We start from the raw sequence: 14,628 nt of genomic DNA on the forward strand, positions 1-14,628 counted from the left end.
CGGAATTGAACCCGGGACCTTTCAGTCCACAGGCTGACGCTCTATCCACTGAGCCAAACCAGTTTCGGCAAAAAATATATTTTTTAAAAAGAAATGGGTTTTAAGTAAGTAAGTAAATAAATAAAACGCATTCCTATTCTAATGTTATTTGTGAAGCAGAGACAAAGTGTTTCTCCCAGCCCACGGGAACAAAGGCAGGGCGCTCACAGCAGCGGCGTTCATTCGGGCGGCAGTGAAGTGTGTGCAGGGCTCTGAAGCCCTCCGCCAGGTGAGAGAGCAAGGTGGCCCTTCAGAAGTACTTCAAAGGAAGCTCGGCGGGAGAGCCGGGCTGTTGTTTTCCCCAGAAAGTGCCTTTTGTCCCAGATGGTTTTCTTTGATTTCCTTTTTATTGATTAGAGCTTAGCTGCGTTCAGAGGCTGCCGGGAGAGAGAATGTTTGTCTGGGAAGAGAGGGAGCGTCTGCACGAGCCGGCTGCTGGGAGCTCGCAGGGGGCCTTCTGGATCCATTTTAGTAATTTACAGTCTATTTCGGTTCTCCCAAGCTGCCCCACGTGGTCCAACCAAATTAAGCTCATCAGGATCTTAAAAAGGGAAACAACGCCTGTTTATTTGTGACATTGCCTGGAGAAGGGGAAAAGTAGAAGTGGCAGCCGGTTCCTTCTTCCACCTCAGCTCCCATTCTCTTGAGGACGGATCGGGCAGGGGACAGACACCATGCCCACGGCTCCCTTGGAACCGGCATGCGGCAGCAGAGCCGCCAGTCGGCTGCACAGCCCGTCCTCACCGTCATCTGTTGAAGCCGTTCAGGGGCTATGAGTGCAGTGGTGGCCAGTTGGACGCTGTCCTTGCCTTATAGAGAATGAAAAGGTATCCTGAAGGACAAAGTGCCACGGAAGAAGTAAGCCAGGTGATGTGGTGGAGAGCGATGGGGACAGGGGACTGTTTTCCACTGGGTGCTGGTGGAAACCTAGATGAGGTGGTAGCATTTCTATTGAGATGCCCAAGTTGAGGGCACAGCAGGTGCAAACACAGAGCGATGTCTTGTGTTTTCAAGGAATAGGTGAGGTCTGAGATGCAGGCAGGACCAAATTATTTAGATCCTGGTAGACCCGTGGCTCTCAGATGGGCGATTTTCCCCTCAAGGGACGTTTGGTGATGTGTAGAGACATTTTGGATTGTTACAACGGGGGGCAGCAGGCTTTTGGCATCTAGTGGGTAGAGACCAGGGATGGCCACCTCCCCCCCCCCCCCCCAACACGTTTTGGACCAAGATTGACACATCCTATTGCAGACCAGGCTAAGGATTTTGGATTTCATTCTAAGAGTGATGGCGGGTGGTAAGCAGGGAAGTGAGAAAATGGGCTGGTTCTGTTTTCCTCTAGAAGCCTAGAGTATTGGACCAAATTACTTCAGGTCTGACAGCCTTATCTGACTGCATTGGGCTAGGAGAAGGGAGACTTCAGAGGTGTAGATCCTCCCAGAATAAGCAATCCGTTCTCCTCGGGGCAGCTGAGCCTACTTCCTGGGGAAGTTTTGTGTCTGGTGCTTGGGTTTCTGCTCACAGCAGAGGAAGCCCTGAGGAGGAGGCAAAGGATGGAAATTGAAGCTTGGTCTTTGGCTTGCAGCTGGTGCTCTGGCCTCTTCGTTTGGTTGCTGTTAGCACTCGTTCAGGCTAGAACCATGTAAAGAGAAGAGTCTGATCAGCCCAAGGTTCATAGGTTCAGTTAACATTTTTCAGTCTTAGTACTGTTGACATTTTGGGTGAGATCATTCTGTGTGGGGTTCGGGGGGAAGGCAGAGTGTACTTCCACCCACTAAATGACAGTAGCAACCCTCTCCCCAGTTGTGACAAACAAAAATATCTCCGGACATGGCCAAATGTCCCTAAAGGTAGAGGGGCCGGGGTCAAACTGCCCCAAGTTGTTGCAAGTCTCATATGCCAATACTTCATAGCACGAAGTTCGCCATAAATTCCGTGATCCTTCAGGGCAGGGGCCAGGTTGGGGAGCTATTGGGGTAGGTGGTCCGCTTCCTATTCCCACATCCTAAGTTTCTCACCAGCTGGCTGCTGTCAGTTTTTAAATGCAGTGTCTCCTGGGGAAGAGAGACTGAGAAGACACTGGCTTCAGGAACCCTCTAGAACAGTTTTGTCCTCGAGCTGTTTAGAGCTGCAGTGTTTGATGCCACATGGATGCTGTTGCTCAGAGATGTCACACATTCTGGGGCACAGGAAGTGAGGACCCTCACTTCCTCCAGGGCTGGGTTAACTAAGATATGACCTTGGTACTCCAAGCCCTGAAAATCATGGAGCTTCTCGTCTATGTCGATTAGGATAACTGTCAACTACAAGTCATTGCAGTGGCCTACGTTTCCCACAATGAATTATTTCTGAAATACCAAATATCCCGTTCTTGGGAAGAAAATGGAATTTCTCTCTTTTTTTATGTGAAGTGGAGGTGGAGGGATAGACCCTGCTTTTAGGGGGCCCAGAGCACACACCTGTCCTGCCTGACAGGCAAGCCAACGTTGTCTTTCCCACTTAACAAACAAGCACATGATACCAAGAATGCGAATAAAGTCAATGATATTTGTAAGAGGGATCTTCATTACTCTTTTTAGAAATCCAAATTATTAGCCACAGTGGTCATACTATCTGGAATTAGTCTTCCTGTGTCCAAATGCCAGCACTATCACTTTCCAGCTAAGTATTTAATCCCTCTGAGCCTCAGTTTCCTCATCTGTTTTATGGGAGTAACACTCATATCTCACAGACTTATTATGGAGATTAAACCAGTTATTATATGTAAAGGGTTTAGCACAATCCTTGATTGGCCTGTAGCATTTATTTATTATCATTATTGATGCTTTTGGTATCATTATGTTGTTGCTGCTGTGAAGTGTTCTAAGAGCAGAAAAAAACTTTCTGAGATAGAAAAAAATAATTGGGATCAGAGGCTAAAAGAAGTCAAAGAAAACGGTACCACTGTCAACTGATCCACCCACAGGAGCCCAGCTGTGAGCTTCTGGATCGATTTCCTGTGCGATAGGGGCAGAATAAAAGAGAAAAGCAACTTCCCGCCTCTTCCCTCTCTCTGCAGAATGAAGTGGAGCTGGGGGAGCTGCTTCTGTCGCTGAATTATCTCCCAAGTGCTGGGAGGCTAAATGTTGACGTCATTCGAGCCAAGCAACTTCTTCAGACAGATGTGAGCCAAGGTTCAGGTACAGTGCGACTCCCTCCTTCCCCCTTTTCTTCCACAGGGCACTGTGTTGGTTTGACACAAAGGACCCGATTTCTTTTTCTGACAATCTGACAGCCCAACCACCTACCCATCCTTTCATCTATTTTTCCATCAATCCATCCATCTGCCCACCCACCCTTCCTTTCATTTGTTCATTTCTCTATCTATCTATCTATCTATCTATCTATCTATCTGTTTTTCATTCTTCCTTTTTTCCCTTCCTCTCTCCCTCTAGCCATCCAGTATTTATTGAGCTCCTCCCATGTGTCTGGCATTTTATAGGCAAAGAAACTGATGACTCAAGATGAGGAATGATTTGCCTAAGATCTGGCTAGTGGAAAAAGAGCCAGACCCATCCTGGATACTATTAATAAGATAAGATTTTGTGAGGATAGGCAGTATCCAGAACTAGGATGTTAGTTCAAAAGGAAAAATAAATAATCACATCTCTCTTAAAATGAGGCAGGTAAATGATGCCATCTCTTAATCTCTTAATCCCATCTGAATTGGGAATTTGACTGAGAGCAGGTGTGATAACCACTGAAATTTAGATTCTCTTTGTACACGTGCTGCCCTGAGGAAGTGATTTGCCTTTCCCCTTGCTATGCCTGCAATAAAGACACCATCCTCCAGGTGGCGTGAGTGTGCATTGGCCTTGCATCCTAATCCGGGAGAGTGGTGTACACACCCTCAGGTTTTTTCCCCCCAGCTCATTTCAAATGTACCATAAATCTTTATAAATAAAAGCTCTGAATAGACTGTCATATTTAAAGTGTCTATTTTATAGCAAAGCAATTCAAACATGACTTTTAATGAAATGGAACAGATTACATTCCATCTGTATGTCGCCTCTCCAGTGACATCAAGGATATTATCATGAAAGCAGCCATGGTCGCTGGGATCTCTTCAGCTCAGGGGTGGAAATACTGTCTTCTCTAAATGCAATAGCTAAAATAAATTACTTTTGCTGTAAGGTGACAGCTGAATTTAGAAGGCAGTTTGCATTCTCAAAAATCACATTACAAAAGCAGGTTTCGGAGGGGCCAATGGGAGGAATGGTTATTAAGGCTGGAGAGTCAGTATGATAAAATGATTAAGGGTTTCAGAGTCAAACTGCCTGGAACCAAATCCCATTTCTACTGCTTGCTAATAACATAGCCTTGGGGAAGTTATTTGACCTCTAAAAAGCCTCAATTTCTCCACCTGAAAAACTGACATAATAACAGTATTCTTCTCATTTGGGTTGTTTAAACAATATTCAGTTGTATAATGTACATGAATCTCTTTGTACACTGTAAAGTGATCTAAGAATGACAGTTATAATTCTGCCTTCCCTGTTCTGTTTATGGGCTCCCTGACATGATAATGGGTTTCTAGGACAGAAGCCAGGACAGGCTCTGGGTCTGGTTCTTTCTCTACTAGCCAGATCTTAAGCAAATCATTTCTCATCTTGAGTCCTCAGTTTCTTCATCTGTAAAATACCCGACACATAGGAGGAGCTCAATAAATATTGGATGGCTGGAGGAAGAGAGGAAGGGGAAAGGAGGAATGAAAGATAGATAGATAGATAGATAGATAGATAGATAGATAGATGATTGATAGATAGATAGATAGATAGATAGATAGATAGAAAAATGGATGAATGAAAGGAGGGGTAGTAGATGGTTGGGTTCTCAGATAGATGGAAGATGGATGGAAAGAAGGAAGGAGTGAGTAACACAATGAATGGATGGGAAGTTGAGTGGATGAATGAATGGGTGGATTGGATTTCATGATCTCTGACATTCAGTGATGTTGTATCCAATTCTCAGACCCCTTTGTGAAAATCCAACTGGTACATGGACTCAAACTTGTGAAAACAAAGAAGACATCCTTCTTACGAGGCACAATTGATCCTTTCTATAATGAGTCCTTCAGCTTCAAAGTTCCCCAAGAAGAACTGGAAAACGCCAGCCTAGTGTTTACAGGTAGGTAGACCCTGATGACTCCCCAGGTGAGTTGTGTTCAAGTCATTATCCTGGAGGTAGAAGGCACCTAGAAAGGGTAATATTTAAAACCTTCATGTCTGGTGTTCAGCTACCTAGTTTTGAATCTACTTACCCTTTGTGAACTTAAGCAAGACTCTTAGGGCCACATAGCATAATTGTTACAAATATAAATTTTGGAACCATATTTCCTTATACTTCCTCATAGTAACTAACCCCTCTGAGCCTCGGTTTCTTCAGTTATCAGATGTGGGTAAAAATAGTATTTGCTTCTAGGTTTGTTGTAAAGATTAAGTGACTTATAACTTTGGAATATAATAAATGCTCACTATGTAAGTGTTAATGATAGCTTACTGCCTAATAGGGAAACATGAGAAAATAGGGGCCTCAGAAACCTCAGAGAGGAGGATTTTGAAAGGCTTCCCAGAGGACTTCATGTTTAAGTAGAGGCTACTCTGGTTGAATTTAATCTATTGTTTCTAGGGCATACTCATTATCCACTGCTGCATAACAAATCACTCTAAATGTAGTGGCTTAAAACAATGGACATATATTGTCTCATAGTTTCTATGAGTCAGGAATCCGGGAATACCTTTGCTGGATGCTTCTAACTAAAGTTCTCAGATAGGCTGCAGTCAAGGTATTGTCTGAGGCTGCACTGTCATCTGAAGGCTCAACTGAGGGAGGATCTGTTTTCAACTGACATAGTTGTTTGTAGAATTCAGTTTCTTGCAGCTGTTAGACTGGGGGCCTGATCCTTCCTGGGTGTTGGCCAGTTGACCTGCCTCAGTCCCTCACCACATGGGCTTCACCATAGGGCAGCTCACAGCATGGCAGATGCCTTCCGTCAAAGTGAGGGAGCAAGAGAGGGTGAGCAGGATGGAAGCCAGAGCCTTTTTGTAACCTAATCTCAGAAATGACACCCTCGCCCTTTTATTCATTAGAAGCAACTCACTTGGTCCAGCTCACACTCAAGGGGATGGTATTGCACGAGGGCATGATTGCTGGAAAGTAGGGCCTTTGGGGAGTTCTTTTAGAAGCTGCCCACCACAACCTGGTTAGAGTTCATAGTAGTAATTATTATTACATCCTGTGTTCTGTTCATGCAGGGGCTTCACCGATATTACTGTTAAATTCATTAGATTCTACCTTGTCAAGTCAGCATCATCTCATCAATTTATAGGGCTGAGGACTGAGGCTTAAAACCTAAACAACCCACCCAGCATCTCACGCTGGTAGAACTAGGATTCAAGTTCTGGTCTGGTTAACTGTTGTTAGATCGAAGGACCTGCATTTCCTCAAGCACAAGGTAGTGCTGGCATCGGGGATCTGACATCATACTTTGAGGAATCCTGCTCTGGGGCAATTGGCAGCTCTCATCTGTTTACATCTAGTCCAGAGTCCTTGGCTGCAGGTCTCCCAAGGAAGCAGGCCATGGCTGAAACTCCTGTGCATACGTGTTTCTCATCACCAAGATTGCAAGTGTTCTGTGCTCTAAGACCCCTCCAGGCAGGTTGATTCTGAGCTTTCTCAGGGCCCATCACTAGGAGAGTCTGCAGCCAATTAGGGGATGCCTGCCCTAAGCAGATAGTATACCGATTCTATCTGATCCAGCCTCTGTGGCTGCTGTCCAAGGACCCTGCTGTCCCTGAGATTTTAGGTCAAACACAAGACCTTCCATTGAATCTATAAATGTTGGAGGGCAGGCAGTGGGAATTACAGTTAAATCTTACCGCCTTGGCTCAGTGGATAGAACATCGGCCTGTGGACTGAAGGGTCCCAGGTTCGATTCCAGTCAAGGGCACATGCCCGGGTTGTAGGCTCAATCACCAGTGGGGTCGTGCAGGAGGCAGCCAATCAATGACTCTCTCTCATCATTGATGTTTCTATCTCTCCCTTTTCCTCTCTGAAATCAATAAAAATATATTTGGGGGGGCGGGGGGAGAGAAACACCTTACTTATTCAATAACTACTTGTTAATTTCAATAAGTATTTAGTATTTATACTTTATTCAGTAAGTATTTATTGGAAAAGTTGTATGTAAGTGAACCTATGCTGTTCAAACCTGTGTCATTCAGGGGGCAACTGTATTTTCGATACACAGCTAGGAACCCACAGGTGTGAAGGGCTGACTAATTACCCATAGATTTTCGACTGCATGGAGGTAGGCACCTCTAACCCTGGCTTTGTTCAAGGGTCCACTCTGCATTGAACCAAAACCAGATCCAAGCATGGAACATCGATTCCTAAGTCCCCACCGAGAATCAAGGACTTAATGTTGGCTGGTCGCAGGAGTGGGGGCGGAGGTCGTTAAGAGCCCATATGGAAAGCCCTGACACTGTTGTATTTCATGAAGAAGGTATCACGTGGGTATTGTAATGAATGACATAACCCAAAGATGTGTAAGGACAAGGGATCAGAAGAGCAGCGGGGTGAAATGCATGGGCTATATGTGGGGGATGGGGGTGTGGGGGAGGGAGGAGGCATGCCTGGCTCCTGGGTTTGTGGCCTTGGGCAAGATCTGTGTTTTTCTCATCTGTAAAATGGGGATGACTGTACAACAGCATTTCAAAGGATTGTAGCATGAATTAAATGAGGGGGATGCTGACCACTGTGCCTAGAACCTAGCTTTTTAAAAATATATATATATATATTTTTTTATTGATTTTGAGAGGAAGGGAGAGGGGGAGAGATAGAAACATCAATGATGAAAGAAAATCATTGATTGGCTGCCTCTTGTACACCCCCAACTAGGGATCGGGCCCGCAACCCTGGCATGTGCCCTTGACTGAAATCAAACCTAGGACCCTTTAGTCCTCAGACCAACGCTCTATCCACTGAGTAAAACTGGCCGGGGCTGTTAACTCTTATTAAAAGGAAATTTTACTGTCTTCATCATCCCCTTCTACTCCCTTTTCCCTGAAGTCAGCACCTTTAATGTCCATGCATGAATCATTCCATACACTTCTCCTTGTTCACACAAACATCATCCACATATAGAGGATTCAGTTCTTTAAAAAAGGTGATCATTATTCAAGAAGTGTGTATGAAGCACCTTTCCTGAGCTGGACACTGTCTCCAAGTCCTGGAATGGAGCAGTGAACAAAACAGTCCATCTCTGCTCTTGTGGGGCTTCCAGACCATTCTGTGGACATCACTCTGAAACTTGCTTCTGTGTCATTACAGTGAGTGTGTTCAGTCCTTCCAGATTAAGGTAAATGAGAAAGATTTTCGATACCTGCGTCATATCCCACAAGTGGAATACTGTGGTAAAGCGGAGTTTATTCATTCCCGGGTGGTGGCGGGAGGTGTGTGACAGCTTCAGAGAATGTGTTGTGAACTCTGGGTGACCCTCCTTAGAAAAATACAGAGGGGACAGAAAATGTTGCATGTAGTTCAGAGGTTTTTGAAACCCATAAACCCCATAAGACAGAAGCCTCAAACTGTAACAGCACCCCCAACCCCTCACCCCCCATATCTCTCATTCGACCCACCCTACTTGGTGTGGCTGTCATCAGTCCCACCCATCAGACAGGGCCTGTGCTCTCCGTTCATGGGAGACCTGCTTCTCTCTCTTACATCCCGGCTCAGGGTTCCCTCTCCTCAGGTTAAAAGCCCATTGAAAATGTTCTTTATAGACAAGGAAAGATTGCAGGCCTCCCTGTCCCCTTAGGTAAGGATTCTCAACCCTAGCTGCTCTTCAGAATCAGCTGGGAACTTTAAAATGCTATCAGGAGGCACCCCCTACCCCAGAGACTGATTCAGTTAGACTGTGCTGGGGGCCTGGGCTCGATATGTTTCTAAAGCACCCCAGATATTTCTAATGCTCAGCCAGGTTCAGAACCATGGCTCCGAGTGGAAACCCAACTGGGTGACATTTTTCATAAAGGCTGGAATAATGAAAGAATGCAGACTTAGCTGATACATATTCTAGACAAAGCCACTGTTCTCCTGAATCCCAATCCACAAGGTTCTAGCTTGTTTTATTTATAGCGAGAGGAAGGAGCTATTACCTCCAAGCCCATTAACTTGTTTCCAAACACTTCATAAGAAAAGTAAGGTTGATGTGCAACTTGAGCATTTGCCAAGAATCCTGATAAAAGAATCCTGTAATTAACCGGAGGGCTGGGCTTGAGCAGCTCCTTTCCTGTGTGGGAGAGGGTTCTTCTGTAATCTTCAATCAGGTGATTTCTGCAGCTGAAGCTTAAAGAAAAGATGGAGGAAATTGCTTTTCAACTCCTCGGCTAGCAATATGCTATCTAGGAATGTGGTGTACTGTTGGCCACTGAGGTTATTGGGCTGTAATTGGAAGTGGGGGCGGGGAGAGAAAAGAAACAGAAAAAGATATGTAGCTTGCTGATGGGTGCATGTTCGTAGCAGCATGTTTCACAGTAGCTAAAAGAGGGGAGCAACCCAAGTGTCCCTCAATGGGTGGATAAATGGATAAGCAAAATGTGGTTTATAAATATGGTGGGGTGTTACTCCGCCTTAGAAGGAACGAGATTCTGACACCTGCTCCAACATGGATGGGCCTTGCGGACATTAGGCTAAGTGAAATAAGCCAGAAATGAAAGCAGAAACACTGTATGATTCCATTGGTGTGAGGTACCTCATTAGTCAAATTGGTAGAGACAGAAAGTAGAATAGAGGTTACAAGGACTGAGGGAGGGGTGAGAATGGGGAGTTACTGCTCAATAGGCACAGAGTTTTAGTTTGGGAAGATGAGAAGATTCTGGAGGTGGATGGCGGAGGTGATTGCTCAACCAATGTGAATTGTCTTAATACCATTGAATTGTTTATCTAAAAAATGATTAAAATGGTAAATGTTATCTTACCACAATTTGGGGGGAAAAAGAAAGAGAAAAGAAATGTAGCGTAATGTCTATAGAACCCAGACTCCCTCAGAGCAGTTCAGGGTAGTGCCTGATGCAGAGGCTGGCCCCCTGCAGACTTTCTCCCTGAGGCCAGTCACCATTCTTTCACTGCCCCTCTGAGAGGGCAAGCACAGATGCCTGGGGTTCACTATGTGAACTTGGCACTTTTCTTGGCCACTCTGTACTCAGCTTCCTCATCTGTCAAGTGGGGATAATGGTCCTTGCTTCAGTAGATTGTTGTCAGGTCCAAATGGCTTAATATATGTAAAGGCTTAGAATGGTGTGGCTCAGAAAGTGCTCCATAATTATTAGCTACTAGAGGCCCGGTGCACGGATTTGTACACTGATGGGGTCACTCAGCCTGGCCTGCACCCTCTTGCAATCTGGGCCCCCTCAGGAGATGTTGGATTGTCGGTTTGGGCCCAATCCTTGCAGACCAGGCTGAGGGACCCCACCAGTGCTCAAATCTGTGCACTGGGCCTCTAGTATGCATATAAGATCTTTGATTAATCTCTTCCTGCCCTCCTTCCCTCCTTCCCTCTGAGATTCATCAGTCTGTTCCATGTTTCCATGCCTGTGTATTGAGTGTTTGCCCCCTGGTGGTCAGTGCATATCATAGTTGAACGGTCAAATGGTCAAATGTTCTGTCAGTCTCTTAGGCATATAATTATATATATATATAATTATTATTACTCAAAGGACACCAAATATATGCAGTCAGATGCCCCCGCAAGGCTTTTCTGGAACAACATGGGGCATAAATACATAATTAAATCATATGTTCTACCAATTTTGTCAACTTAGTATGAGATTCCACAGGAAATCCCCAAAGGGAAGGAAACACTTATTTCACAGACTTACCTGGGAGGGATATTGTCTTCCTGTCCCCCTGCCTCCCAGCATCAGAGGAAGACCCTCTGTCAGCTTACAGGTGACGTTTGGGGAAATCATGAGGTTAGAAGCAGCTAAATGTCATGTCATGCTCCTCTAGCCTTGAATCTCCCTCGGTTTCCCTTAAGTACCCTGGCTTCCTGGCCTTCTAAAAAGCATCCAAAATCTTACCTATCTGGTGATCTTGGTCAAGAGGCACTTGACTTCAGAAAGGCTCCTGGTGCTGGAGGAAGCAGGAGGGGGGCATGCTGTCAACAGGCAGCCTCTGATGGTGCGCGTGGGAGAGGGGGAGGTAGGCTCCCTGCAGCAAGAAATGACCAGGTCTTGTCAGGCCCCACAGATTCCAGTTTAAAAATGTGTGTGTGTGTGTGTGTGTGTGTGTGTGTGTGTGTGTATTATTTCAGAGAGGCAGATAGAGGGAGAGGGAGATAGAAACATCAGTGATGATAGAGGATCATGAATCAGCTGCCTCTTGCTTGTCTGACATCAGAAATCAAGCCCACAACCTGAGCATGTGCCCTGACCTGGAATTGAGCCATGACCTTCTGGTTCATAGGTGGATGCTCAACTACTGAGCCACTCTGACCGGGCCCCATGGATTGAATTTTTTAAGCACCTACTATGTGCCTGGCACTGTCCACTAGATGCTGCATTTTCAATTGGGAACCAGACATTCATGACACTTGTTATCATCGAGCTTAATTCTAGCAGGGGACAGACTAGTCAAATGGCACTCCAATAATGACTTAATTGTGAATTGGCCTCAGGGTAATGGAGAAGAGAGGCAGGACATATTGCCCAGTGTCCAACCTAGCTGGGGGAGTGAGGTGACGTGAGCTGGGAACTGAAGTTGTAGGGGATGAGGAGAGATCAGGCAGGGCTCCAGCCCAGAAGAGAAACTGAGGTCTGGAGGAGAAATTGAAGCCAACTTCATGCTTCAACCTGGGAGCTAACGGTTGGGCCCTGCTGCCCACGTGTCCCGTTAAATTTCTCGAGGCAGCTGCTGCAGGATTTGATCTTGGCCCAGGCCTAGGAGGGGCCCATCAGTGGTAACCAGTGTCAGGCAGCTGCCGAGCACCCAAGAAGGGGAACCAGGTAGTGACTGACACTCCTTGCTTCTGCCAGCTCTTAGTTTCTCTAGCCAGCACCAGAGGACATGATGCCTGAAATGTTGACATGCATAGGCATCTCCCAGGGGTTTGTTAAAATGCGGCTTCTGGCTCAGTAGTTCTAGGGTGGGGCCTGGGATTCTGTATTTCTAACAGCCGCCAAGTGATGCTGATGCTGCAGGTTATAAACCACACGGTGGAAAGCAAATAGAACCGGGAAGTGCAGCAGGGTGAGTGACAGTCACTTCCCTGTTAGAATCTGACTATTGAGCAGTGATCCCTCCCTCTGCACATCATTATAGACTTCCTACCCTGTCTACATCTGTATTACGTGGGGTCTTTTAAAAATCCTGATGCCCAGGCCCCAGCCCAAAGCAACTGCATCAGCCAGGGCATCTGCACTGGGGGGAAGGGCTGTACTTTTCAAAGCTCCCAGCTGGTTCTCTTGTGCAGCCCTGGTTGGCAAGCATTTGCCTATACTGTCCTGCCTCCACCCCACCCCGCTGTCTGCTTGGAGGCCTCTCAGGCCCCTCTGTGTGAGTGAGTTCCAAGGCACCTGGTCTGTTTTCCATAATTGCTTGGCTTTCTGCAGCTGTAGCATCAAATTGGTTAATTGAATCTGCTGGTGAGATGAGCTGGGCGGGGAGGCATGGTGGAGAATGAGATGCGAGGTCTGGGACATGTGCTGCCACCCTCTTGCCTGGGACGACTCCAGATTGAATGGGCATCAGAGGACACGTTGAACGTGTCAGGGTTTGAGTAGTGGGACAGTGGAGAAGCAGGTTTTCCACCACAGGAAGCCAGTGTGAGAGGGGCACAGCCCCTCTCTGTGAGCCAGAAACTCCCTTGAGACCGAGAGATGCTGTGGGTTTGTTCTGTGGCGCAGATGTTCTCCAGGATCTGGCCTCTGGCCTCAGCCCACCCATGCCACTCCTCCTCTCCGCAGCCTCCTGGCAGCCTATGGCTTCTGCCCTCCCAACCCAACGTACTGGGCACCCGGCCCAGCTCTGCCTCCTAGAGAGACAGTTGAACAGCCATGCAAAGCATAGATTGGAGTGAGATACAAATTAGTTCGAATGTCATACCACTTAGCAAGTGTATGTGACCTTGGGCAAATGATATCCCTTTTCTGAACTTCCGTGTCCTCTGTTATAACCTTCCGATCTTTTTTGTTGTTGTTAATCCTCACCCGAGGATATTTTTCCATTGATTTTTAGGGAAAGTGGAAGAGAGAGGGAAAGACAGAGACATCGATGTGAGAGAAACACATCAGTTGGTTGCCTCCTGCATGAGCCCCAACCAGGGCCTGTGCTGGGGAGGAGCCTGCAACCAAGGTGCATGCCCTTGACCAGAGTCCAACCCGGGATCCTTTGGTCTGCAGGCCTCTGCTCTATCCACTGAGCCAATCTGGCCAGGGCATAACCTTCCTATCTTGATACTTCATATCAAAAGCTTTAGACAGGGCTTTCCTCGTAGTTAGTGCTCAGTAAATACCAGATATAATGATATTGATGATTATGATGATGATATTGATGGACCCTGCCATAGAAGAGCAGACCCGAGAGTTACACGTACTTGGGTTTGCATTTTGGCCCCACTGTTAACTAGCTGTGTGACTTCAAGCAAATGGCTCCACCTCTCTGAGTTCCAACTTTCTCTTGTGTGAAATGTAGCAGATCATTCCTATTATGGGAACTAAAGGCAAATCAGCATGTGGACCCCTCCATCCCAGAAGTCACTTGGAAAACCATATCTGCTGTTTTAATAATCACATGTGCCTGAGAGTTGAAACCCTGGCACTTTTGAGATGAATAGCTCAGCCTGTGGTTATCTCCCCCTCATCTTCCTCACATAATCGCCATCACCCCAAAGCTATCAGCTGGTACAGTCTGGGAGCCAGGGATTGACACTAAGGCTGTGCCAACCAGCCACAGAACCAGACCAATTTGTGCTCCCAGCAGTGCCCTGGGGTTGGCAGTGTGTAAAAGGAGTTGGCAGCAGGCACTCGGCTCCAAGCCCAGCCCAGTCCTTGGAAGTGAGAGGCAGAGTGGGGACACTGAAGCCACTGCTTTCTAGCCAAAGGGGCAGGAAAGTGGGTCCCTAAGAGCTGGAGTGTGGGGAAGATTGCAGAAAGGAGGCAGCTCCTCACGAAGGGGTCCCATAAACGTATGTATAAACTCCTGGGCCCATTCCTGAGCTACATGTGAGTGGATATGACCCTCAATAGTGCACCAGAGACTGTGAGAACTGAACTACAGGGTAGACCACCACCTAGGTCCTAAGCTGAGTCCTGGGGGACCGATACAAATAACCGGCAATGGCTTTGAAAACCAAACTGACATTGGAATAACAGCACACAGAAGGCTGGTGAGAACTTGTGGTCTGAACCTAATCTGGTCAATTGCCAGCTACAACTAAAAAAAATAAAAATTAAAAATCAACATATTAAATAGGATTTAAACAAGACCTAGAGTTTTGTAACATAATATTCAAAATGTCTGGAATACAATCCGAAATTACTTGATTTATGA

The 14,628-nt window shown here is 46.3% G+C and overlaps 1 protein-coding gene across 10 annotated transcripts in view; it reads left to right on the forward strand.

The window, feature by feature from the left end:
* Nucleotides 1-14,628, forward strand: part of SYT17 (synaptotagmin 17) — a 70,762-nt gene that overhangs the window by 36,958 nt on the left and 19,176 nt on the right. For all 10 annotated transcript variants that reach the window (XM_084880697.1, XM_084880698.1, XM_084880696.1 and 7 more), the window contains 2 exons: nt 3,098-3,218; nt 5,050-5,205. In XM_084880697.1, the coding sequence (XP_084736823.1) occupies nt 3,098-3,218; nt 5,050-5,205 (277 nt within the window). The remainder of the gene's footprint in view (nt 1-3,097; nt 3,219-5,049; nt 5,206-14,628) is intronic.

This window comes from Pipistrellus hanaki (assembly GCF_964339955.1).
Source record: "Pipistrellus hanaki genome assembly, chromosome: 4".
NCBI lineage: Eukaryota > Metazoa > Chordata > Mammalia > Chiroptera > Vespertilionidae > Pipistrellus > Pipistrellus hanaki.